Below are 25219 nucleotides of genomic sequence, written 5' to 3'. Positions count from 1 at the left end.
GTTGTCCACACGGCTCCAACATGTAAAAATGTTCATACTTCCTCACCTCAATCGGCTGTTTTATGAAAACAATCCGTTTTACCTGCAACAGTAAACATGTGGAACAGCTTTCTGCTTTTCTATGTTAACCACGCCCACCTGAAATGTTCGACCAATTACACAATACTCCCTAAGTCACCCTCCCCCCCAAAAAACACTTCTGATGTGTCGAGAACACAGACTGTACATAAAGAGATGGGCGTAGCCTCTGTGACGTAGGTTTCTGAAGAGCTGAATTGAAGCTCGGTGGGCGGTTCCTAGCATCTCCATCTTGGTAGAGGCCTTCGTGTCGTCTCGCCTGGAAAATACAAATATGGGCAAAGAGGTGGAGCTGAGAGGGGGGCTGTGAGTGTCATGGGGGATGATTGACATCGAGCGAACTCCGGGCTTTGTGTAGCTAAGAGCTAACCTAGTTAACCCCGAGATAACAGGAGCTAACCAGCTAACGGAGGTAAGCAGGCTAAAGCTAAGTCACGTTGTTAACCGGCTAAAAACCGCGGTTGTTCTACGTTCTTCTTACTTGAAGCGGGAGATTGGGTACCTGTCAATCAAAAGGACACGCCCCTAAATATGCCGAACTCGGAGATTAAATTACTTTTAAATGGGCGAGTTAGAAAAAAATTCACTCCCCCCACAGTTGTCATGAAGGTAAACCTGACCTATTAAACCTGTAAACATGTTTATTTCTGCTGTGAAGTTGGTCTTTTTAACATGGGAGTCTATGGGGATTTGCTGTTTTTTGCAGCCTCTAGTGGATGAAGGGGGGACTGCAGTTTTATGCACCCCAGCATCAGCTTCACTTTTTTTGGTCCTGTCCAGCATTTAGGCAGCAGAATGATGGTCTGGATGCTGTGTTCTGCTGAGCAAATTTTCTCTGCCAAGGGAAGCTTTATAGATATAATGATCCCCTTGACTTTCTGAATTTTTATTTTATTTCTATATTTATTTTGTATTATTGTTTGAATTGTAGAGTTTGTACTGCTGGACCAGAGAGGACAGACGAAAGACAGAAAGAGAAAGGAGAAAAAACACCTCATAAGAAAAGGGAAAGAGATAAAGGGAGAGAAAAGGGAGAGAAAAACAAACAAACTAAAAAATAACCCAAAAACAAAAAGAAAGAAAACAACCTACAGATGTATACATACACACATACAGGCACACACATACACACGCATACATACACACACATACACACGCATACATACACATACATATACTCACACGTATACACACATAATATATATATATATATATACACATATATATACATATGTACACATATACATATACACATACATACATATACACACACACCTCTATGCACACACATACACACACATACATACGTACAAACATATACGCACTTGCCAGTATTAACACATATACATACACATACAAGCCAACTTTAGATCATAGTAACTATCCATCCATCCATCCATCCATCCATCTTCTGCCGCTTATCCGGGGTCGGGTCGCGGGGGCAGCAGCCTAAGCAGGGAAGCCCAGACTTCCCTCTCCCCAGCCACATTTGCCAACTCTGCGGGGGGGATCCCGAGGCGTTCCCAGGCCAGCCGAGAGATGTAATCCCTCCAGCGTGTCCTGGGTCTTCCCCGGGGTCTCCTCCCAGAGGGACGTGCCTGGAACACCTCACCAGGGAGGCATCCAGACCAGATGCCCGAGCCACCTCAACTGGTTCCTCTCGATGCGAAGGAGCAGCGGCTCTACTCTGAGCCCCTCCCGGATGACTGAGCTCCTCACCCTATCTCTAAGGGAGAGCCCGGCCACCCTGCGGAGGAAACTCATTTCAGCCGCCTGTATACGAGATCTCGTTCTTTCGGTCACGACCCACAGCTCATGACCATAGGTGAGGGTAGGAACGTAGATCGACTGGTAAATCGAGAGCTTCGCCTTCTGGCTCAGCTCCTTCTTCACCACGACAGACCAGCGCAGAGCCCGCATTACTGCAGACGCCGCACCGATCCGTCTGTGGATCTCGCGCTCCATCCTTCCCTCACTCGTGAACAAGACCCCGAGATATTTAAACTCCTCCACTTGAGGCAGGATGTGACTCCCGACCCGGAGAGGACAATCCACCCTATTCCGGCTGAGCACCATGGTCTCAGATTTTGAGGTGCTGATTGTCATCCCAGCCGCTTCACACTCGGCCGCGAATCGCTCAAGCGAGAGCTGGAGATCACGACCAGATGAACAGAATCGGTGATTAAGGGCAGCCTTGGCGGAGTCCAACCCTCACCGGAAACGAATCCGACTTACTACCGGCAATGCGAACCAAGCTCTGACACCTGTCGTACAGGGACCGGACAGCTCGTACAAGGGGGTCCGGTACCCCATACTCCCGGAGTACCCCCCACAGGAGCCCCCGGGGGACACGGTCAAATGCCTTCTCCAGGTCCACAAAGCACATGTAGACTGGTTGGGCAAACTCCCATGCCCCCCCCAGGACCCCAGAGAGGGTATAGAGCTGGTCCACTGTTCCGCGACCAGGACGAAAACCACACTGCTCCTCCTCAATCCGGGATTCGACTATCCGGCGGACCCTCCTCTCCAGGACCCCTGAATAAACCTTACCAGGGAGGCTGAGGAGTGTGATTCCTCTGTAATTGGAACACACCCTCCGGTCCCCCTTCTTAAAAAGGGGGACCACCACCCCAGTCTGCCAATCCAGCGGTACTGCCCCCGATGTCCACGCGATGCTGCAGAGACGTGTCAGCCAGGACAGCCCCATAGCATCCAGAGCCTTAAGGAACTCTGGGCGGATCTCATCCACCCCCGGGGCCTTGCCGCCAAGGAGCTTTTTGACCACCTCAGCGACTTCAGCCCCAGAGATAGGAGAGTCCACCCCTGAGTCCACCAGCTCTGCTCCCTCATGGGAAGACGTGTTGGTAGGATTGAGGAGGTCTTCGAAGTATTCCCTCCACCGACCCACAACGTCCCGAGTTGAGGTCAGCAGCACCCCATCTCCACTGTACACAGTATTGATGGAGCACTGCTTCCCGGAACCTCCTGAGCCGCCGGATGGTGGACCAGAATCTCCTCGAAGCCGTCCGGAAGTCTTTCTCCATGGCCTCGCCGAACTCCTCCCATGCCCGAGTTTTTGCCTCGGCAACGGCCGAAGCCGCATGCCGATTAGCCCGCCGGTACCGATCAGCTGCCTCCAGAGTCCCACAGGCCAAGAAGGCCCGATAGGACTCCTTCTTCAGCTTGACGCCATCCCTCACTGCTGGTGTCCACCAACGAGTCCTGGGATTACCGCCACGACAGGCACCAACGACCTTGCAGCCACAGCTCCGGCCGGCCGCCTCAGCAATAGATAAGGTGACGGCTCAGGGAGAGGTAACTAAACCATGAATCTAAAAAGTTAAATATAAATGAGAAACAAACAGAAATGAGAAAACTAGCTGCTGTTAGTGAATAAACCTGCAGACGACTCGGTGACTGTGTCACATGCAGAACATGCAGAGTGGAACGTGTTCCGGAAAAGGTGATCATGCCAGTGTGACCCCTCCCACACAAAGGCAAGAGGCACGCCAGGAGTACCCCCGAGACCCGGGCCATCGGCAGCCACCCCCAGGCGCAGACCCCAACCGCCCCACCCCGGAGCCAGCCATGCACCGACCCAGGAGGAGGCAGAGGGGGGTCCCAGCCAGAGTCCCCCGCAGTCAGGGGGAACAGGCCCCAGCAGGCCCGGACCAGCGAGGACCGGCCCCGCCGGGCACCGGCCACCCAGGGCAGACAGAGCGCGGGCCCCACGGCCCCAAGAGCCCAGAAGCAACCCCCCACCCCCGCAGGCAGAGGGCCCAGCCCACACCGACGGAGGGCCGGGATCCCCAGACCGTCACCGAGCGGCATCCAGGCCGCACCCCAGCGCACCAGCAGCGCTCAGCTTCACTTTTAACCACTGGAGGCACGCCGCTTGGTCGAGAACCATCTTCAGTCACGTCCACGAGAACAAAATGACGTCATTTTCTTCTCTGAGCCTCGAGAATAAAAAAAATTCTCACTTCTGGTGGAAGATGGAACAATCTTAAATCTATCTGAGCACGTTATTATCATTCACTTCTTTCTTCTTCTTACTCTTCTACTTTCGCTCTCATGCTCTTCTACTGGTATACTTATTAGAAATGACTTGGTTAGATGGAAGCAAACATCACGTTGAGGCATTAAATGAACAGCATAAATTTTCCAAACACTTGTTCCATTTACATCCTGGGAACCGGGCTCACATCTGCTTTCAGAACCGATACTACTGCTGGCAGAACTGGGTATGGATCGATATACATCCAGGACAAAACTATCGCCAACTCTGACACCTTTTTCTTGACCTTTCAGAACTGTTTAATCATTTAGACTAATTATTAATCAGACTTGTGTTCATAATAAAACACAGTACAAAGATTTTTGTCAAATAGAACATTTTTATGAACAAGCTGAATGTCAGGACAGGAGGTTGAAGCTGAACCCACTGGATCCCAGCATGTGATACATGCAGTCTGAGACACTTTGCACCATTTTATGGTACAAAAATCTCCTGTTGAACACATTCTGATGCTTTTCTGCTCCCCGATGGATACCAGGAAGCAGAAACATTTGGACATATCACACGATAACTGTGAGAGGAGCACTGACTTTAAAAACCTTCATGTAGCTGTAGAGACGGAGCAAATGGTTGACAGGAAAGTGAAAAATGATAAACAAAGAAATAAAAGTACTCCTAATGAGTAAATGTACTTCGGCATGGTGAAAGACTGGTGTGCTTTCTGGGCTCCACAGCAACAGCGACCAGCAAAGAGAAACTTCAGCTTTATGGATGTCTCGTTAAGCCAGAACCAATCAGAGGCCTTAAATGTCCTCAATTAAGCTTGTTGAAGTCCAACACTTTCTCACAATTCAACAACTCAATATTCACTAAATGGCTCTAACATCAATAAATAGTAAACATCCCTAAAAAGGGAGCAGTAAAGACCATTTTTACCATTTTTTCATGGGTCAGGTCCTAAACGGTTGATTTTTTTTTTTTTTTTTTTTCTGATAATAACATAAAATAACAGCAGCAATGTATAAAAAATAAAATAAGTCTGTTAAACACTGTTTTGCTTTTTACCACAAACACGTTTGATCAGAATAAACTGGCTGAAGATGAAACCAGACCCATTATCGTATGGATCTGATCCTGCTGGTACGGAACCATACCGATACCAGCCTCTGTATGGATCTACCCGGCTCTAACTGGTGCAGATGCTGAGATGTTCCACCTCGTCCCGTCATCCTCGCCTCCTGTCAGCATGGCGTTTCTAAACTGAGGAGGTTTTATTGTCAGGAATCTGGTTTTGTTCTCCTGACTCCTCCTTTCCGGCATCGCTCTCCGGTTCCACGTGTTCGTTAGTCTATCAGTAAATAGTTTACAAATATTCTGTTTGTGTTTTTTTGTCCTTTTCTGACATTTCCTCTCCTCTCTGATCATCATTGTTGGCTTTCACATTTTCTCCGTTTCTTCACAGTTTCATCGTAGTTTCTTTCCAGTTTTCTTTTCTTTTATTCTTCCTTCAACCCTTTTTTCACCAACCATTTTCTCCTCCATCTGTCTGAACGAACCTGTTCTTCCCTCTTTCACTGCTTACATTCTACCAGTTTTAGACGTTTCACGATGTCCTTGTCACATTTTGTCTCATTTCTTCTCGTTTCCTTCTCTCTCAGCATCCTCTCCTTATTATCTCTTTCCTGTCACACCACATCATGTCTCCTTCCTCTGCTCCATGTCTCCTCCTTCCTGTGACTCTTCCTACCCTCCTCCTTCATTCCTCCTTCCTATAATTCCCGTTTCCACCTCATAAGTGTTTGTGTGTGTGTATATGTGTGTGTTCTCTTGAGATCTGATGCATCAGAAGGTTAATATACACAAACACACACTTGAAGGCATGCACAAGTAAAACTGGCGCTTTGGGAGTCAGGAAGCTTGTTCTTCGCAGCTCCAACATCAGTCATCTGTCAGCACAACTTTTATCTGTGCATCTGTGTCCGTCTCCCTCCCCGCCTGGCTGTCGTCCTCCTTTTCCTTCCCTCCTTCCTTTTTCTTTTCCACCACTGAAGCAGCTCGTCTTTATCTTCTCATCGCTCCTCTCCGGGAGAGCTGCTGAATAAATCAACCCGGGATGTCGCGGCATGGAGCAGGCGGAGAGGAGCATGATGGGATGTGACATGACACATGCATGAGGTGGATTTTCTACAGCTTAGTTAGTGGAGAAACAAGAGACGCTGCAAGATGAACAAACAAATAGAATAAGGAGAAAAAGCAAAGAAAGCTGCATTTTTTCATCACATGGAGGTGAAATAAGACATTTACATCCAGTCAACAACTTTCAGCCGGAATTTTTGCTTAGTGTGCAAAAGTTTGGAAACTCACCTCATTTTTCAGATATATTTGAAGAAAAATTAAAAAAAGATAAATAAGTGCAGTGATTTATTGAAACGTGCAAACCAAGCAGGAACCTCTGGTGGAAACATTGCAGTTCCCCCTTCATCCACTAGGGGCTGCAAAACAGAGACAATCCCCATAGACTCCCATGTTAAAAAGACCAACTTCACAGCAGGAATAAACATGTTTACAGCAGGAATAAACATGTTTACAGCAGGAATAAACATGATTACAGCGAGAATAAACATGTTTACAGCAGGAATAAACATGTTTACAGCAGAAATAAACAGGTTTACAGCAGGAATAAACATGTTTACAGCAGGAATAAACATGTCTACAGCAGAAATAAACAGGTTTACAGCAGGAATAAACATGTTTACAGCAGGAATAAACATGTTTACAGCAGAAATAAACAGGTTTACAGCAGGAATAAACAGGTTTACAGCAGGAATAAACATGTTTACAGCAGAAATAAACATGTTTAAAGCAGAAATAAACAGGTTTACAGCAGGAATAAACAGGTTTACAGCAGGAATAAACAGGTTTACAGCAGGAATAAACATGTTTAAAGCAGAAATAAACATGTTTACAGCAGGAATAAACAGGTTTACAGCAGGAATAAACAGGTTTACAGCAGGAATAAACAGGTTTACAGCGGGAATAAACATGTTTACAGCAGAAATAAATATGTTTACAGCAGGAATAAACAGGTTTACAGCAGGAATAAACAGGTTTACAGCAGGAATAAACAGGTTTAAAGCAGGAATAAACATGTTTATAGCCGGGTACAAAAATCCATTTTAAGTTCAATAGCTCAGGTTTACTTTCATGACAACTGGAAGGGGAGGGGGGATTTTATGTAGAAATTGGGCATAATTAGGGGCGTGTCCTTTTGACTGACAGGTACCCGATATCTGGGTGCACAAACGCAGAGCAGCCACGGTTTCAGACGGTTAACAGCTAATAGTGTCTCACACTATTAGCTAGTTAGCTCCCAATAACTTCAGGTTAGCTCGGTTAATGCTTAGCAACATGCAGGTCATAGTTTGATAGATGTTAATCATCCACCGCCACGCTCACAACCTCCCTCTCAGGACATTTTTGATTTTTTGTAAGCATCAGCACATGTGACGCTTCCAAGATGGCGACAGTAGAAAACACCCAACGAGCTTCACTTCTTTTCAGAAACCTCACAGAGGCTCCTCCCATCTTTTCTAGACAGTCTATGGTGGAAACATTAATGGCAACACAGAACAAAAGGCAAAAATTAGGATTTCTAGTCCTATTTTGTTTTCCACGTTTATTTAAAGTAACAAAACTGAACTTTGACTTTGATGCTACTTAGCATCTCTTCTGCATCCCATCTCTTCTCTGAATGCTCTGCATTTAGTAAAAGTCGGTCAGATGTTGATTCAACATCAGCTACGGTTCACGTGAGACCTGAATGCAGAAGTATTTCCTCTATATGAGATGGAAGAATGGCCCTAAAACACAAACTGCATTTCCATCGCAGGACACAAAGCTGGGATATGAAATGAAATGAAAAATACTTATATATTTATAAACTATATAAATATATAATAAATATAAAATATATAATACTTATATATTTATTATATGAGCAGCTTCACTCGACTGCTACAGGAAGCAAAAACCAAAGTTTCCTCTAGAACAGGTTTCTGCTTTTTCCTCCTAAAAGCTAAACCTTCTGTTCTTCATCTTATTTCCACCAGAACACGTCTCTTCTCTACATGCTTTCTGTGTTTCACACGCCGAGTTCCAACAGACGTGCACACGCATGCAGATGCACAAAACAGCGTGTTGTTTCAACCAGCTGATAATCAGACAGAAATGCTTGTTTTAACTCCCGGTGAGGTGAGAAGGAAACCATGTTGGAGACATGAGGGTCCTGTCGGGCAGCGATGCCTCCAGGAGCCTCGTATTAAATATAAACACGTCTCAGAAGCTGGTTTTTATGGTTAGAACGTTGTTTAAAAGTTTCTAAAGCTTTTAAATAAATTTCTTTTTTTATTATTTCAACAAAACTTGTGAATAAAAAAGCTGAGATTTCCTTAAACCACAAACAGTTTCCGTGTTTTGACGTTGTTGAGCTGTTTGTATGAAAAACATCGTTTCCTCAGATGTAAAAGCTGAAACCAGGTTCGTGCATAAACATCCAGTGGTTTCTGTTTACACACACCAGCCAGACAGAATGATGGATCCAGATGTTGATCCGATGCTGTGCTGGACTCTTTTCATTTGAATTAGACTGAAATGTTTTTTATTTGGTTTCTTTAAGGCAGAAAAACTTTGCTTGGTTTGTTTCTGAAGGTTTTCTGTTTTATTTGAAGTAAAAGTTGTTTTCCCAGAAGGGTTCCATGTTTCAGGAGGACGTTTGGAGTTGATGTTGGATCCACCTGCTGCCATGTCTGGTGCAGAATGATGGAAAAGATGAGGAGGAAGATGAAGGACAACATGTAGAAACAAATGATTCTGAAAGTTGTTGAAGCTTTTCTGTGTTTTTGCAGCATCGTTTCCTCGTTTATTCTCCGTGCCCTCAAAGTGAAAAATGGCAAAAAGAGAATGAAACGGGGAGTTAATGAGCTGCTGCTCGTTTTATTTCACAGCTGGACTGTCGTGCGCAGCGACCGACACGACGCAGCGACCTGGTAACACAACAGATTAGCTGATGTTCTGACCTGCAGCGGATCTCAGCAGGAACTTCACCGCGTAGCTGAAGGACGCTTTGAGACGCAGCAACCAGTTGCTCTGGTTTACGGCTGAATCATGACGCCGTGACGCACAAACGTCGTCAGAAGTCTGGACTTGTTGGAAATGCAGATTTCATGCAGAGATCTGCAAAACCGCTGTGAAGCCTTTTGTTTACAAAACAATCCTCCATAATTCCAGCTGTCAGCGTGTTGTTCATGTCTTATATATTTATTTACTTGTTTTTTGTTCATGTCTTATATATTTATTTACTTGTTTTTTGTTCATGTCTTATATATTTATTTACTTGTTTTTTGTTCATGTCTTATATATTTATTTACTTGTTTTTTGTTCATGTCTTATATATTTATTTACTTGTTTTTTTGTTCATGTCTTATATATTTATTTACTTGTTTTTTTGTTCATGTCTTATATATTTATTTACTTGTTTTTTGTTCATGTCTTATATATTTATTTACTTGTTTTTTGTTCATGTCTTATATATTTATTTACTTGTTTTTTGTTCATGTCTTATATATTTATTTACTTGTTTTTTTGTTCATGTCTTATATATTTATTTACTTTTTTGTTCATGTCTTATATATTTATTTACTTGTTTTTTGTTCATGTCTTATATATTTATTTACTTGTTTTTTGTTCATGTCTTATATATTTATTTACTTGTTTTTTTGTTCATGTCTTATATATTTATTTACTTGTTTTTTTGTTCATGTCTTATATATTTATTTACTTGTTTTTTTGTTCATGTCTTATATATTTATTTACTTGTTTTTTGTTCATGTCTTATATATTTATTTACTTGTTTTTTGTTCATGTCTTATATATTTATTTACTTGTTTTTTTGTTCATGTCTTATATATTTATTTACTTGTTTTTTGTTCATGTCTTATATATTTATTTACTTGTTTTTTGTTCATGTCTTATATATTTATTTACTTGTTTTTTGTTCATGTCTTATATATTTATTTACTTGTTTTTTTGTTCATGTCTTATATATTTATTTACTTGTTTTTTGTTCATGTCTTATATATTTATTTACTTGTTTTTTGTTCATGTCTTATATATTTATTTACTTGTTTTTTGTTCATGTATTATATATTTATTTACTTGTTTTTTGTTCATGTCTTATATATTTATTTACTTGTTTTTTGTTCATGTCTTATATATTTATTTACTTGTTTTTTTGTTCATGTCTTATATATTTATTTACTTGTTTTTTGTTCATGTCTTATATATTTATTTACTTGTTTTTTGTTCATGTCTTATATATTTATTTACTTGTTTTTTGTTCATGTCTTATATATTTATTGAAGTGATTATCACGGTGATTATAGATGAGTCGTCTGCTTCTTAGTGTCCATCAGGGTTTTGTATCATATTCTGTCCAACAGAGTTTCTAACCTGAAGTCATGAAAATGTCTCCAACTGTATCAAATAGGATCCGTATATCCGGCTTTGACCTGGTCTAGTCTAGTCTAGTCTGGTCTGGCCTGGCCTGGTCTGGTCTGTTTACAGTTCAGACGGTGTATCAGCTGTTGGTCTGCAGATCCAACGACTCCTTACTGGAGGATTATTTGTGACTCTGCCTGCTGGGATGAAGGACTCTACTAGTGTTTGCATGTAGATCTACTGGTAAACTGGTGGACTGGTGGAAATACCAGTATGGGAGAAAAAGGTGGGAACTTTGTACGTTTTATTCCTCCCATTTTTATTTCTACTTGTTTCAGTTTTTACTTTTTCAGGCGGATTGAAACTGAAACAACTAAGAAGAGTAAATTAAACTGCTTTTCCTTTGTTTACTCTCCATATTTCCATCACGTTTATGTTTCCCTACCATATTAAAATATTCCGCGTCTCAGCGTTCTGAATAAAACAGCGACGTGCGGTGTGTGTGTGTGTGTGGAGGAGCTGAGCAGCGTTCAGCAGCTCTCATGTGTTCAGGTTTGCTGAGAAAGGTGAAGGTTTTAAAAAATGAAGGCCAGATCGGTGTAAGCAGACTGCTTCTGTTTGAAAATGTCACCAATCCATCAATCTGATAGGTAAAGGCCAGTCCTCTCATTACAGTCTGTGTGTGTGTGTGTGTGTGTGTTAGTCTTTGCTCTTTTAGCAGAGAAGGCTGCTGACCCAGCGAACGCAGCAGACACACACTGATATGTGGTGTATTTTAATGAGTGTCTTCAGGGTCATCCATAATTCATTTTTCAACAGGTCTGTGTGTGTGTGTGTGTGTGTGTGTGCAGTAAAGGATCCTATGTGAAATAGAAACATCATCTCATTCTGCTTATTGGCGATCTGCTTTCTGTGTTTGTGTTCCAGTGAAATGAAGGATTGTTGAAGGTTCATTCCGCCATGTTTCAGGCAGGATGAAAGGCTCGATGTTTCCGCAGGAAAATGTCCTTCATCCTGTGGAAATCTGACTTAGCAGGATGCAGATTGTAGCATTTTAAATTGCTGCTTTTCTCACCGTGTTTTATCAGAAGTGAAACGTCTCGTATCTATTCTTCATGGATGATTTTATTCCAAGTGGCTTCATGTCGGCATCAGTCGAACATCTCCGTCTGAGCTGCAGTTGGTCCTTCATGCTGCTGCGTGACTTTTAACGTGATCACATGACCCTGATCCCTGCATCTTTGCTCCGCTTTTCACCTGAACAGACATCACGTCCAGCGCCACGCTGTGGTCCAGGGATCAGTTTTTATTTGTGGTTTTTAGGATGAGACTTAAACCCAGGGGGTATGGGACCCCCAGACACAGCACAGCCCCCACTGTGGACAGTTTTAGATATTGTTGTAGATATTACTAAGATGTGCTTTTATTCCTTGGTTTTTAACCCTGGCTGAGTTGTGTGTTCCTCTGCGGCTTCTACGTTACTCATTTGTCAGATAATCATTGGGATTGGGACTCAATTTAAAAAAATAATCTAATTAATTACAGGCTTTGGAATTATCTTCATCACATTTTAATTGCGTAACATCGGTAAGCAGGGAAAACGATGGTAGTTTTGGGCCAAAGCGGAATACTTTCCAGATATGCGGTGAATTGCTAAGTTAGCACCGGAAGTGTGCATCGGTGGAAAACCAGGAAAACGTGCACAACAAGCATCCAACCTGACTAACCCTGAACACCTTTATTTTCCTATGATTAATTAATTATATTTAACCCCTAAATATCATCAGATGTTTCCCTTCATACACACTAAACGATGTTTTTGTTTGTTCTGTTGGACTGGTTGAGATGCGGACCTCAGCTGGACACCAGAAACCTTCCAGACTTTGTATCTCCCTCCTAACTGCTGACTCGTTGGTAAAAACAGGAAATTTAGTCTGTTTTTGCCGTGTTGATCCATCGCTGTTTGATGAGATACAACATTAAAACATGTTTCAGGACTTTCTAAAACGTGGATCTGTGTGTGCCGAGCCGTTTCACCGTGTGAACCGTCCTTCTGCCTCTTTTCTGCCAGGCGGGATTTTTCTTTCCTTTTTCCTTCTCACCGTCGTAGCGTCTGATTGGACGAGTCGGTCGGACGTCCCGCTCACCGATGCGCTCTCTTTGCAGGTGCACCACCCTTCGCTACGACTCCGACCTTCCTCCAACGTCCATCGTCATCACCTTCCACAACGAGGCCAGGTCCACGCTGCTCCGCACCATCAAAAGGTAACACACACATCTTCCTCACAGTTCAGCCGGTTTGTGCTTGATCATAAATTACGAAGCAAAAACCACGTTTGTCCTCATCTCATCTCGTAATTCCTGCAGGATTTTGTCTCATTAGATTGTTTCTCTGAACGTCTGTTGTCAGTCAAGCTGCCAGCAACACACACACACATTTTCATCCCGCCAGCCGTGACCCGTCCCTCGGTCTCCGGACCATTGTTCTGTCTTTCACTTTGATGGTATCAGCGGGTCATACAACACACACCCCACACACAGCAGGACACACACCTGCCATGCTGGCGCGAGTTCAGCTCATTATTGCAGTCAGTCAGCAGGGACCGGCTGCGTCTCCGTGCTATCACAGAGGACGCTGTGTGTGTGTGTGTGTGTGTGTGTGTGTGTGTGTGTGTGTCCTCCCCTTCAGCTCTTCTCAAAGCTTTGCAGTTTTCAACCAATTAAAAGACAATCTGTCTCTCTGGACTCCCTCGCTCCCTTTGGCTCTGCCTGTGTGTGTGTGTGTGTGTGTGTGTGTGTGTGTGTGTGTGTGTGTGTGTGTGTGTGTGTGTGTGTGTGTGTGTGTGTGCGCTTCTTCGTACTGCTGTATATTCACCTGACTGGACACCAATTTATGGAGACTTTCTGTAAACGCTGTGACCTCTATTTTGACTGGTTTTGGGGTCAGGCAGAGGTCAGAGGTCATTGATCAGTGACTGTAATGTGTCTCCACAGGCAGTATAAACATGAGTGGTGTGTGTGTGTATGTGTGTGTGTGTGTGTGTGTGGTTTTGCTTGCTGGCGATAACTTGAAGCTGTGTGGTTTTTATATGTCCAGCATGTGGAAGACCTCCCCCACCGTGGTGCAGTAACGCACCTCCTCCTCTCAGCTCCACAACAAACAGATATTCTGTCTTTAAGACGTTTAGTCGTGTGGCATTTCATGACATTTTCATTCTGGCATTTATATTAATTTTACTTCACTTAAATATCATTTGAGAAAGGAAAAGTGCTTCTAGCTGAAATCAGCAGTCAGGTCTGATCATAGGACGATGTGATAAAGGGTGGTTGGAGTCTTTTTCTTTTTCAAAGAAGAGATTTGTTGGTTTGACTAAAATATAATCTCACTGGCTGCTGGAGCAGTTCCACACTCCTGGGACCAGGGGGGCCAGAAGTCATAAATAAAACAACTTATTAGGAACATTCTTAGATATTTTGCCCCACATTTACTCATCACATCATGATGAGAATCTCCCGTTCCACCTCATCACCATGAGAATCTCCCGTTCCACCTCATCACCATGAGAATCTCCCGTTCCACCTCATCACCATGAGAATCTCCCGTTCCACCTCATCGTGATGAGAATCTCCCGTTCCACCTCATCACCATGAGAATCTCCCGTTCCACCTCATCACCATGAGAATCTCCCGTTCCACCTCATCATGATGAGAATCTCCCGTTCCACCTCATCACCATGAGAATCTCCCGTTCCACCTCATCACCATGAGAATCTCCCGTTCCACCTCATCACCATGAGAATCTCCCGTTCCACCTCATCACCATGAGAATCTCCCGTTCCACCTCATCACCATGAGAATCTCCCGTTCCACCTCATCACCATGAGAATCTCCCGTTCCACCTCATCACCATGAGAATCTCCCGTTCCACCTCATCATGATGAGAATCTCCCGTTCCACCTCATCATGATGAGAATCTCCCGTTCCACCTCATCACCATGAGAATCTCCTGTTCCACCTCATCACCATGAGAATCTCCCGTTCCACCTCATCACCATGAGAATCTCCCGTTCCACCACATCATGATGAGAATCTCCCGTTCCACCTCATCACCATGAGAATCTCCCGTTCCACCACATCACCATGAGAATCTCCCATTCCACCACATAACCATGAGAATCTCCCGTTCCACCTCATCACCATGAGAATCTCCCGTTCCACCTCATCACCATGAGAATCTCCCGTTCCACCTCATCACCATGAGAATCTCCCGTTCCACCACATCACCATGAGAATCTCCCGTTCCACCTCATCACCATGAGAATCTCCCGTTCCACCTCATCACCATGAGAATCTCCCGTTCCACCTCATCACCATGAGAATCTCCCGTTCCACCTCATCATGATGAGAATCTCCCGTTCCACCTCATCACCATGAGAATCTCCCGTTCCACCTCATCATGATGAGAATCTCCCGTTCCACCTCATCACCATGAGAATCTCCCGTTCCACCTCATCACCATGAGAATCTCCCGTTCCACCTCATCATGATGAGAATCTCCCGTTCCACCTCATCATGATGAGAATCTCCCGTTCCACCTCATCACCATGAGAATCTCCCGTTCCACCTCATCATGATGAGAATCTCCCGTTCCACCTCATCATGATGAGAATCTCCCGTTCCACCTCATCACCATGAGAATCTCCCGTTCCACCTCATCATCATGAGAATCTCCCGTTCCACCTCATCATGATGAGAATCTCCCGTTCCACCTCATCACCATGAGAATCTCCCGTTCCACCACATCATGATGAGAATCTCCCGTTCCACCTCATCATGATGAGAATCTCCCGTTCCACCTCATCATGATGAGAATCTCCCGTTCCACCTCATCATGATGAGAATCTCCCGTTCCACCTCATCACCATGAGAATCTCCCGTTCCACCTCATCATCATGAGAATCTCCCGTTCCACCTCATCATGATGAGAATCTCCCGTTCCACCTCATCACCATGAGAATCTCCCGTTCCACCACATCATGATGAGAATCTCCCGTTCCACCTCATCATGATGAGAATCTCCCGTTCCACCTCATCATGATGAGAATCTCCCGTTCCACCTCATCATGATGAGAATCTCCCGTTCCACCTCATCACCATGAGAATCTCCCGTTCCACCACATCATGATGAGAATCTCCCGTTCCACCTCATCATGATGAGAATCTCCCGTTCCACCTCATCACCATGAGAATCTCCCGTTCCACCTCATCATGATGAGAATCTCCCGTTCCACCTCATCATGATGAGAATCTCCCGTTCCACCTCATCACCATGAGAATCTCCCGTTCCACCTCATCATGATGAGAATCTCCCGTTCCACCACATCATGATGAGAATCTCCCGTTCCACCTCATCACCATGAGAATCTCCCGTTCCACCTCATCATGATGAGAATCTCCCGTTCCACCTCATCATGATGAGAATCTCCCGTTCCACCTCATCACCATGAGAATCTCCCGTTCCACCTCATCATCATGAGAATCTCCCGTTCCACCTCATCACCATGAGAATCTCCCGTTCCACCTCATCATGATGAGAATCTCCCGTTCCACCTCATCACCATGAGAATCTCCCGTTCCACCTCATCATGATGAGAATCTCCCGTTCCACCTCATCACCATGAGAATCTCCCGTTCCACCTCATCACCATGAGAATCTCCCGTTCCACCTCATCATGATGAGAATCTCCCGTTCCACCTCATCACCATGAGAATCTCCCGTTCCACCTCATCACCATGAGAATCTCCCGTTCCACCACATCACCATGAGAATCTCCCGTTCCACCTCATCACCATGAGAATCTCCCGTTCCACCTCATCATGATGAGAATCTCCCGTTCCACCTCATCATGATGAGAATATCCCGTTCCACCACATCACCATGAGAATCTCCCGTTCCACCTCATCACCATGAGAATCTCCCGTTCCACCTCATCACCATGAGAATCTCCCGTTCCACCTCATCATGATGAGAATCTCCCGTTCCACCTCATCACCATGAGAATCTCCCGTTCCACCTCATCACCATGAGAATCTCCCGTTCCACCTCATCATGATGAGAATCTCCCGTTCCACCTCATCACCATGAGAATCTCCCGTTCCACCTCATCACCATGAGAATCTCCCGTTCCACCACATCACCATGAGAATCTCCCGTTCCACCTCATCACCATGAGAATCTCCCGTTCCACCTCATCATGATGAGAATCTCCCGTTCCACCTCATCATGATGAGAATCTCCCGTTCCACCTCATCACCATGAGAATCTCCCGTTCCACCTCATCACCATGAGAATCTCCCGTTCCACCACATCACCATGAGAATCTCCCGTTCCACCTCATCACCATGAGAATCTCCCGTTCCACCTCATCATGATGAGAATCTCCCGTTCCACCTCATCATGATGAGAATATCCCGTTCCACCACATCACCATGAGAATCTCCCGTTCCACCTCATCACCATGAGAATCTCCCGTTCCACCTCATCACCATGAGAATCTCCCGTTCCACCTCATCACCATGAGAATCTCCCGTTCCACCTCATCACCATGAGAATCTCCCGTTCCACCTCATCATGATGAGAATCTCCCGTTCCACCTCATCATGATGAGAATCTCCCGTTCCACCTCATCATGATGAGAATATCCCGTTCCACCACATCACCATGAGAATCTCCCGTTCCACCTCATCACCATGAGAATCTCCCGTTCCACCTCATCACGATGAGAATCTCCCGTTCCACCTCATCATGATGAGAATATCCCGTTCCACCACATCACCATGAGAATCTCCCGTTCCACCTCATCACCATGAGAATCTCCCGTTCCACCTCATCACCATGAGAATCTCCCGTTCCACCTCATCATGATGAGAATTTCCCAAAGCTGCTCTGCTGGATGTAGATCTGGTGACTATGGAGGCCGCTGGAGGACAGAGAACTCATCGTCATGGTGGAGAGGATGTGAGCTTTGTGACATGGTGCATCATCCTGCTGGAAGTTTCCATCAGAAGATGCTACACTGTGCTCAGAAAGGGATGGACATGGTCAGCAGCAGGACTCAGGGAGGCTGTGGTGTTTTTACGTTCATGCATCCATTTGTCTTGATATAAGGAAGTGCAACAGTGGCTTGGGTGGTTTAGCTAGAGTCCTGAACCTCTATATATACTACAGCCCAAAGGAGGACACAAGTGGTCTCCAAAGGCCGGTCCAAACCTGGATAATTACAGAGGGTTGTGTCAGGAAGGACATCTGGTGTAAATCGTGCATCATAACCATGGAACATGGCTTCAGTACCAGCTCGGTAGTTAGAAGCTGGTGATTCACTGTGGTAACCCTTTCAATAACGTCATATGACTCAGGGTACCAGAGATGCTGGAGTCTAATTAAGATGCCACCTGATGAGGTGCAGGGTGTGCGAGTCCATCGCAGAGAAGAAAACACTAAGTTTTGGACTGTGTGAAGAAGTCTGAACCTGCAAACGTCAGAACCAGGAGTTGTGATGCTTTGAGGCGATGCTGTGCTAACCACCACACCACCGTGCTGGCCGCCTGGTCATCTCTTCTACCAACGTTCTGACTGGTTTAGTTGTGCTTCATCCATCTGTACGCACTGACGCAGATAAGAGACACATTGTCTGATAAAAAGAAAAATGGCGTCTGCGTGGAGGCTGTGCTACTTTGCTACTCCCAGCCTGCTGTTCCATCCTGCTACTAATTCATGTAAGTTTACCTGCACAAACAGGTAATTCATCAGTCTGTCAGTCAGGGCATCGCAGCCCTACTTTGCCCATATAAACATAAATCTCTTACAAATACTTGATGTTAATTGAATGATGTGATAAATGAAAGAGAGGTCGATATTTTAATTAACTTGTCAGCTGTATTAGTCACGCTACAAGGGATTTTGTTTGATGCTACCAGGACAAATCAGCCAACTAAAAATGCCCGTCATCAGAACACTGCGACACAATTACATAAAGATGGATAATTCACTTAAAGACTGTCTCTAGTCTGAGAGAATTAGAGTTGCACAACACATTGTGAAACATTTGAAGCCACTTGTTCCTGCTTTGCTTTTGACTGAAGGAGCAGGTGCTTCACAGAAAGTGGCCACTTTGATGAAAGTGTCTTTAATAGGACGGTGAAGTGTTTTACTAAAGCTGTGAAACGCTGAGCTAAAAGAGACCACTTGACATTTCCAGCCTTTCAGCTGACAGCAGCGGGAAAGAGTCAGTGCACCTCGCCTGCTTTTTTAGCGACGTGTCAGCTCGCTTTAGAGTGTTTTTATGGGACTACAGACCAACTTAGTCGTCAGCGTCTGCTGGCCGCGCTGCAGCAGTTACTGGCTTCTAATGCTTCTGCAGGTTTTGGCTCATTAACCATAAATTGTGTGTAATTTACATCAGGTTGACCCAAAGCAAACTATCAATGTTTCAGATTGATGAGCCCTCTTAAAGCCAGACTCTGGTCTTTTCTGAAATGTAAGGTGTTGATAGAAAAAGCCTCACGGTGTGTTCAGACCAAATGCGTTTTGAGCGTTAAAAAACGTTGAAAGCTTGACGCTGGTTGCTAAACTGCTGCCCAAAACGCTCCTGCCGCGTTTGCCGCTTGTCTGGAGCGAGCGGCAAACGCGGCGGAAAAGAGAGGGGGGAAAGTTGGAGCTTTTCTTCCAGTCAGTCTGAATGACGGCGGATTCAGTAGAGCGATGGCATGGTTTTATTTTATAAATAAAGCTAGAGGACGTTGTCGTAGGGCAGTGATAGTCACTGTTAATGCAAAAAGAGCCGCACTCAGCAAAGAGCCGCTACCCCCCTCCCCAAAAAAGCGTTGCTAGGCAACGTATCCTGCTACATTGCCAAATCAGTAACATTCAGCTTTTTAGCAAGGAATCCTAAATATTGCACGGAGTAATCACATCCCCGCCCCGTGTCTGGGTTCACCACAGGAATCCTCCAGGAGCTGATCGCTCTGATTGGTTGACGCCCCGCATCGAGCGGCCAAAGTTCAGCTTCATCCATCTCTGGCTTTTGACGCGCGTTCCGCAGTTCAACTCAACGCGTGAGCTTAAAAAATGTCTTAAATTTTCGGCGCGGAATGCCGACGCTCAAAAGGCTCATAACGCGACACGGGAAAGCTCAACGCCCCCTCCACGTGGACTTGACATGGAAACGTGGCGCTCTTGACGCTCAAAACGCATTTGGTCTGAACACACCGTAAGTCGAGTCCCTTTCCCGGCATGTCACCCTCTTTCACGATGAGCTACTGCAGATTAACCTTCATCACACTGCATAAAAAATGACGTTTTTGCCTGTAAAACTGCTTTCTTTTTCACAAACAGAAAAAAAATTCATGCCTACCTGTTTCAAAAGCTCACATCTTTGTTTATTGTTGTATTTTGTACATGAATAAATTAAAGGATGTCTTTTTCATTGTCTTTTGCATAAAATAAAAAAAAAAACACACACACACACACAAACAAAAACATATTTACAGTTTTTCTTTGGAACTTTTTACTGGCACAGATCAGGGGTGCAACAAGACTCGATCGTCCTGCTCCGATCCGTCCTCCTTTGCATCTTTTACTCGGTCCGCATACCGAGTAGTCTCGCGGACGAACAGAGCGATGATGTCTTTGTTGAAGAATAACTCAAACATTCCTCCTTCAGACACATCATTGTCTTCTAAATGTGGCCCTGCAAGTTCTCAAACAGTGAACTGTCTTACTGTATTTCGGTGCTTTCATGCTGTCAAGCGCTTGCAACAACTGAGCGCATGAATGCGCCGGCAGTGTGTTGAAGGTTGAAGGCAACTAGAACCCAAAAATCCTGCTGGTTCTCCTGTCTTTACTGGATCGCCTCTGAAATGACCAGATTTATAAGTTCTGGATCTTAAGAATCTTAAGAATGATGAAGAGTTTTTTCTTCTTCCCGTCTGTAGTCGTGCTCTGCGGCTGAATCCCTGTAATTACCTTCTAATAACATGTCATTTTAAACATGGAGCTCGGTCGCATGCAGGCCAAACTTTAAGTTAGATTTCCAAGACAATGACGGGCTCTTTGAGATCTTTTCATCTGGTGATCAGAGAGTTGCTTTCTGAAGGAGAGTCCCTTCTTGTCGATATTTAATCAAGGTCTGATCTTAAAATTGATCTTTTCTTGGCTGACTGCACTGAGCAAGAGATAAGCTGCCCACGAGAGACGGACGGGTTGAAGCCAACAGAGAGGTGGAGCTTTTCGAGACACATCTGTTTCATTCACTGTAGCTTGTTTTGCTTCATACCAGCTCATATCAACATAATTATTTGCAGGAGCATCAACAGGACAAGGGAGAATCTCTAGTGACCAGTATGATGTGATGGAGAGAAAATTTGCTCATTATCCTCAGATTTAATGAGAAACCAGCGGCTTGGCAGCGTGAAACGTTACCGATGGAACAAATGGAACAGGCCATTTTACATGCAGCCATGCTGGACTGCAGAGAGGAAAGGCTAATTATACGTCTGAGTGTCGTGTGTGTTTCACATCATACCTGCACTCTGCCTTTGTGCACATGCATTCATTAGCTGCTGAATGCGGCTGTTTTTCCTCTCTGAAGGAACCCGAAGCACAATGACGCACAACCGCAACGCGCACCAGGCCGCAAACACAAAACGGCGTGACCCTTTTCACGTCACGCCAAGTTCGCTCCTCCTCATGCAGGTATGTGAGTGTGTGTGTGTGTGTGTGTGTGTGTGTGTGTGTGTGTGTTGGATGTTTCAAAATAAAACCGTTATCTCAGCCAAACACAGCCTGTAGGGCGTTTTTGGGGTTCAGGTTTTAGGTTTTGGTCCAGACTTGTGGACGGATTGAAGCGCATTCAGATCAACTTCCGAAGCTGCGACCAAAACAAACTAAAAGGGAAAAACTCTAAAATCATAACAGGAATCTGGTAAACGAGCCTCTGACTGGGTCAAAGTCATTAAACTCTCGCAGTAAGCATCAGGGTGTGATAACATGCTTTTGTCCCGATTCAATTCCGATTTTTTTGCGTCCCGATTCGATTTAAATTGCGATTCTCAAAATTCTTTGATATTGCTGATTTTTGCAGATTAAAAACAAACAAAGAAAATTCTAAAACTTCTTTTTACTTGTAATTTTTCTTGATTTCAATGAGGAAAAAACAACACAGTAGGCAGACTATCATTCTGCTGCTAAAATGCCCAAAAAGACAAGTAAATAAAAATCAATAAAACCAATGAAAATGACAAGATTTTTTACTTTTTTTATTCGATTTTCCCACCGCTAGTAAACATGGACAGCATCTCCAGTTCATGAGTGGACTTTTCTTTTGTTGATGGGAAGCACTGAAGAAGAATGGAGAGAAAAGCGGGATGAATGAAACGGATTTTCAGACCGCCGTACGCCGCTCAGAGCTCTCAGCCAACAACCTGGTTGCGCTGGAAATGCAGATACTGCTGGAGCGGTGCCCTCAGACCTGCCCACAGCGCGCTGCGTCCTGCTGGGAAACACTCAGCGTGGGACTGTGTGGAGTCCACGCAGAAAGACAAACGTTGTCCACCAATAGCAGCAATTATCAGGAAAGCACTCAGACGTGTGTGTGTGTGTGTGTGTGTGTGTGTGTGTGTGTGTGTGTGTGTGATTGCACATCACAGCAAACAAAAGACATCAGTCGCATGTAAAAGCACCGTAGAGTGTTTACCCAGAGCTTCGTCAGATCAGGTCATTCCACACAGTCCCACTTTTTCCCCTCCAGCTTGCCGTAGCCTCGCATCAGGATCATCAAACTGAGATAAAAACTCTCAATTCGATGCTGTTAAAGCATGAAAAGAGGCTTTCGCAGCACCTTCGCTTCCATTCCTGAACATTTACATTTAATATAATGATCTACAAGTATAAAAATGCATTTTTTCATTGTTTAATGTTGAGATCTTCTTCAGTCAGAATGCATCCAGTAGAAGGAGAGGCCAGAAAATAAAGTCATCCCTGTAATTACTGATTGAGTTTGTCAGACAGCTTGTAATCCAGCTGAGCAGCCTCCCTGCTCGGCTCAGCAGCCTGCTTTCACCGGGGGTGGAGGAACGCCACTTCTAGGTCAGCACCAGCTCAGCACTTTCTGATTCACTGGTCCTAAAAAACGCCGAGTTAAGAGTCCAGATCACTTCCTCCGCAACTTATCACTCAGGATTTATTAGGAGAGGAGGACACAGATTTACAGTCTTTGCTTTCTGAGTTCACTATTTGATGAAGGCCGCGCGCTCATCCTCCTCTCATCAAGCTCCATATCATTCTTTACTGCTGACGGCTTTACTGGGAGAATAATTCACAGAAGTGATGCCAGAACATCCACTGAATGCAGTTTATTTGTAATCAAATTGCATTTAACACTGATTAGACCACATTTGCTGAAGATGTGAATTCTCCATCAGCCTAAATGAGTTCAGAGTCGTCAGTATTCAGTCAGGATGCGGCGCATTACACATCATTAATACTGAGATTTTCATTCCGTCTTATTACCCTTCATCGCTTGTATGGAGCATAAATAAACGCTGATGAGCTTCTACACACAGCGTCCTCTAAATAAACACCTCATCAGGGGGAAAAGATATAGATCTGCAGATTAACCAGGACGAGACTTTATCCAACCTGGACAAACAAGCGCTTTGATTTCAAACTCGCGCTGATGAATGTAGACGTAGAGCGCTGTAGATCAGCAGTGATGAGGCGGTATTTACTGGCTGCTGATGTAGAACACAATGCATCACCGCAGGTCAGACAGAGCAGGATGTATCGAGCGGCTGAATCAGGATTTCTTTCCAGGAACACGTCCTGAGGGTTTGCAGGAAAAGGCTTTCGACCAGAGCCAGATGCTGTGAGAAAGTCACTTCAGGGTTTTTTAAAAGGCATTTCGGAAATTAACCAAACCCTGCATCAGGTTTAACAGGAGAGCAGGCTTCGCTGGCAGGCGTGGTGATGGAGAGAAAGTTAGAGAAAAATGGAGAGAAAAAGGTGATAAATGACTTCAGGAAGATGGAGGGCGGCAGAATGCATGTCAGCGGAGCAACCAGGCGAGAGAAGGGAGAGAGGATGAAATGGGAACAAAACGTGGCCCTGAGCTAAATCTAACATGGCTGAAAGAGAAAATTACTGAAAGTAAACAGCTGATTTACATCTACAAACACAGAGTGGAAGAGTGGGCGGGGTTCTGTCATCACCATAGACTGTATATAGAGATGGGCGGAGCCACCGTGACATCACCAGTAGGTTTCTGAAGAGCTGAATTGAAGCTCGGTGGGCGGTTCCTACCATCGCCATCTTGGCAGCGTCATGCGTGTCGTCTCGCCCGGAAAATACAAAAATGTGCAATGAGGTGGAGCTGAGAGGGGGGCTGTGAGCGTCATGGTGGATGATTGACATCAAGAGAACTCCGAGCTTTCTGTAGCTAAGAGCTAACCGAGCTAACCAGGAGATAAAAGGAGCTAACCAGCTAATGGAGGTAAGCGGGCTAAAGCTAAGTCACGTTGTTAACCGGCTTAAAAACCGCGGTTGTTCTACGTTCTTCTGACTTGAAGTGGGAGATGGGGTACCTGTCAATCAAAATGACACGCCCCTATATATGCTGAACTCCGAGGTTAAATTACTTTTAAACGGGCGAGTTTGAAAAGAATTCACTCCCCCCACAGTTGTCATGAAGGTAAACCTGACCTATTAAACCTAAAATGGATTTTTGTACCAGGCTGTAAACATGTTTATTTCTGCCGTGAAGTTGGTCTTTTTAACATGGGAGTCTATGGGGATTCGTTCTGTTTTGCAGCCCCTAGTGGATGAAGGGGGAACTGCAGTTTTATGCACTTCCACATCTGCTTCACTTTTAACCGCCGGAGGTTGCCGCTTGGTCGTAACCAGCTGACCAGAAGAAAACAGTGGAAAGTTCCACACTCATAAAGCTGTGAGTCCAGATCAGCAGAGGAAGAAAACGGTCCTAAACCGGTCAGAGACGCTTCGTTGCTGTTTCACATGTTCAGAAAACACATGGAGGCACACTGCAGAGCAAAGATGCAGCTCTGAAACCTCCACTAGATCACAGAGCTCTGTCACTGCTCACAGTCCTGCTGCAGGATGTAAATCCACAATGATATATTGTCATATTTATCATGTTTGTATTTTAAAACGATTGCTGTTACTACTTTAAACTACTACTTGAGACATCAAGTTTTACCTGGAAAGTATGAGAAACCACTTCCTGTCAAACTTGTGACCAATCAGATGGTTTCTGTTGACACACTGTCCAATCAGGAGCAGCCAGAGATCAATAAGCGAGCAGAAGTTTGCGTGTTTGCCTGACAGGAATAAAATAATTATGCTGGAATAAAGCCAGTAAGATGCTTTTCATGCACAATGGATACAAAAGCAGCTGTGTTTAGTTGTTATGTGAAGGTAAATAAGAGGATAAATAAGTGTAAATAAGGAAAAAGTGTAAATATGTAAATAGTTTGTTTGTTCCAGTGTCAATATTTTTTCTCCTGAAAGCTGAGATGTGAGAACACGATGTGCAGATAAGAAAAGGCTTGTTCTCT

General features: G+C 44.6%; 1 protein-coding gene across 1 annotated transcript in view; it reads left to right on the top strand.

The window, feature by feature from the left end:
• galnt14 (UDP-N-acetyl-alpha-D-galactosamine:polypeptide N-acetylgalactosaminyltransferase 14 (GalNAc-T14)) overlaps window positions 1-25219 on the top strand; it is a gene marked incomplete at both ends in the record, with an annotated part of 285968 nt that overhangs the window by 154585 nt on the left and 106164 nt on the right. Inside the window, one exon of the mRNA XM_079255488.1 lies at window positions 12758-12856. Within this exon, the coding sequence (XP_079111614.1) occupies window positions 12758-12856 (99 nt within the window). The remainder of the gene's footprint in view (window positions 1-12757; window positions 12857-25219) is intronic.

The sequence above is a fragment of the Telmatherina bonti genome (assembly GCF_933228915.1).
Source record: "Telmatherina bonti genome assembly, chromosome: 16".
NCBI lineage: Eukaryota > Metazoa > Chordata > Actinopteri > Atheriniformes > Telmatherinidae > Telmatherina > Telmatherina bonti.
The sequence above is the reverse complement of the archived record's forward strand: the minus strand, read 5'-3'. Positions and strand labels throughout refer to the sequence as shown.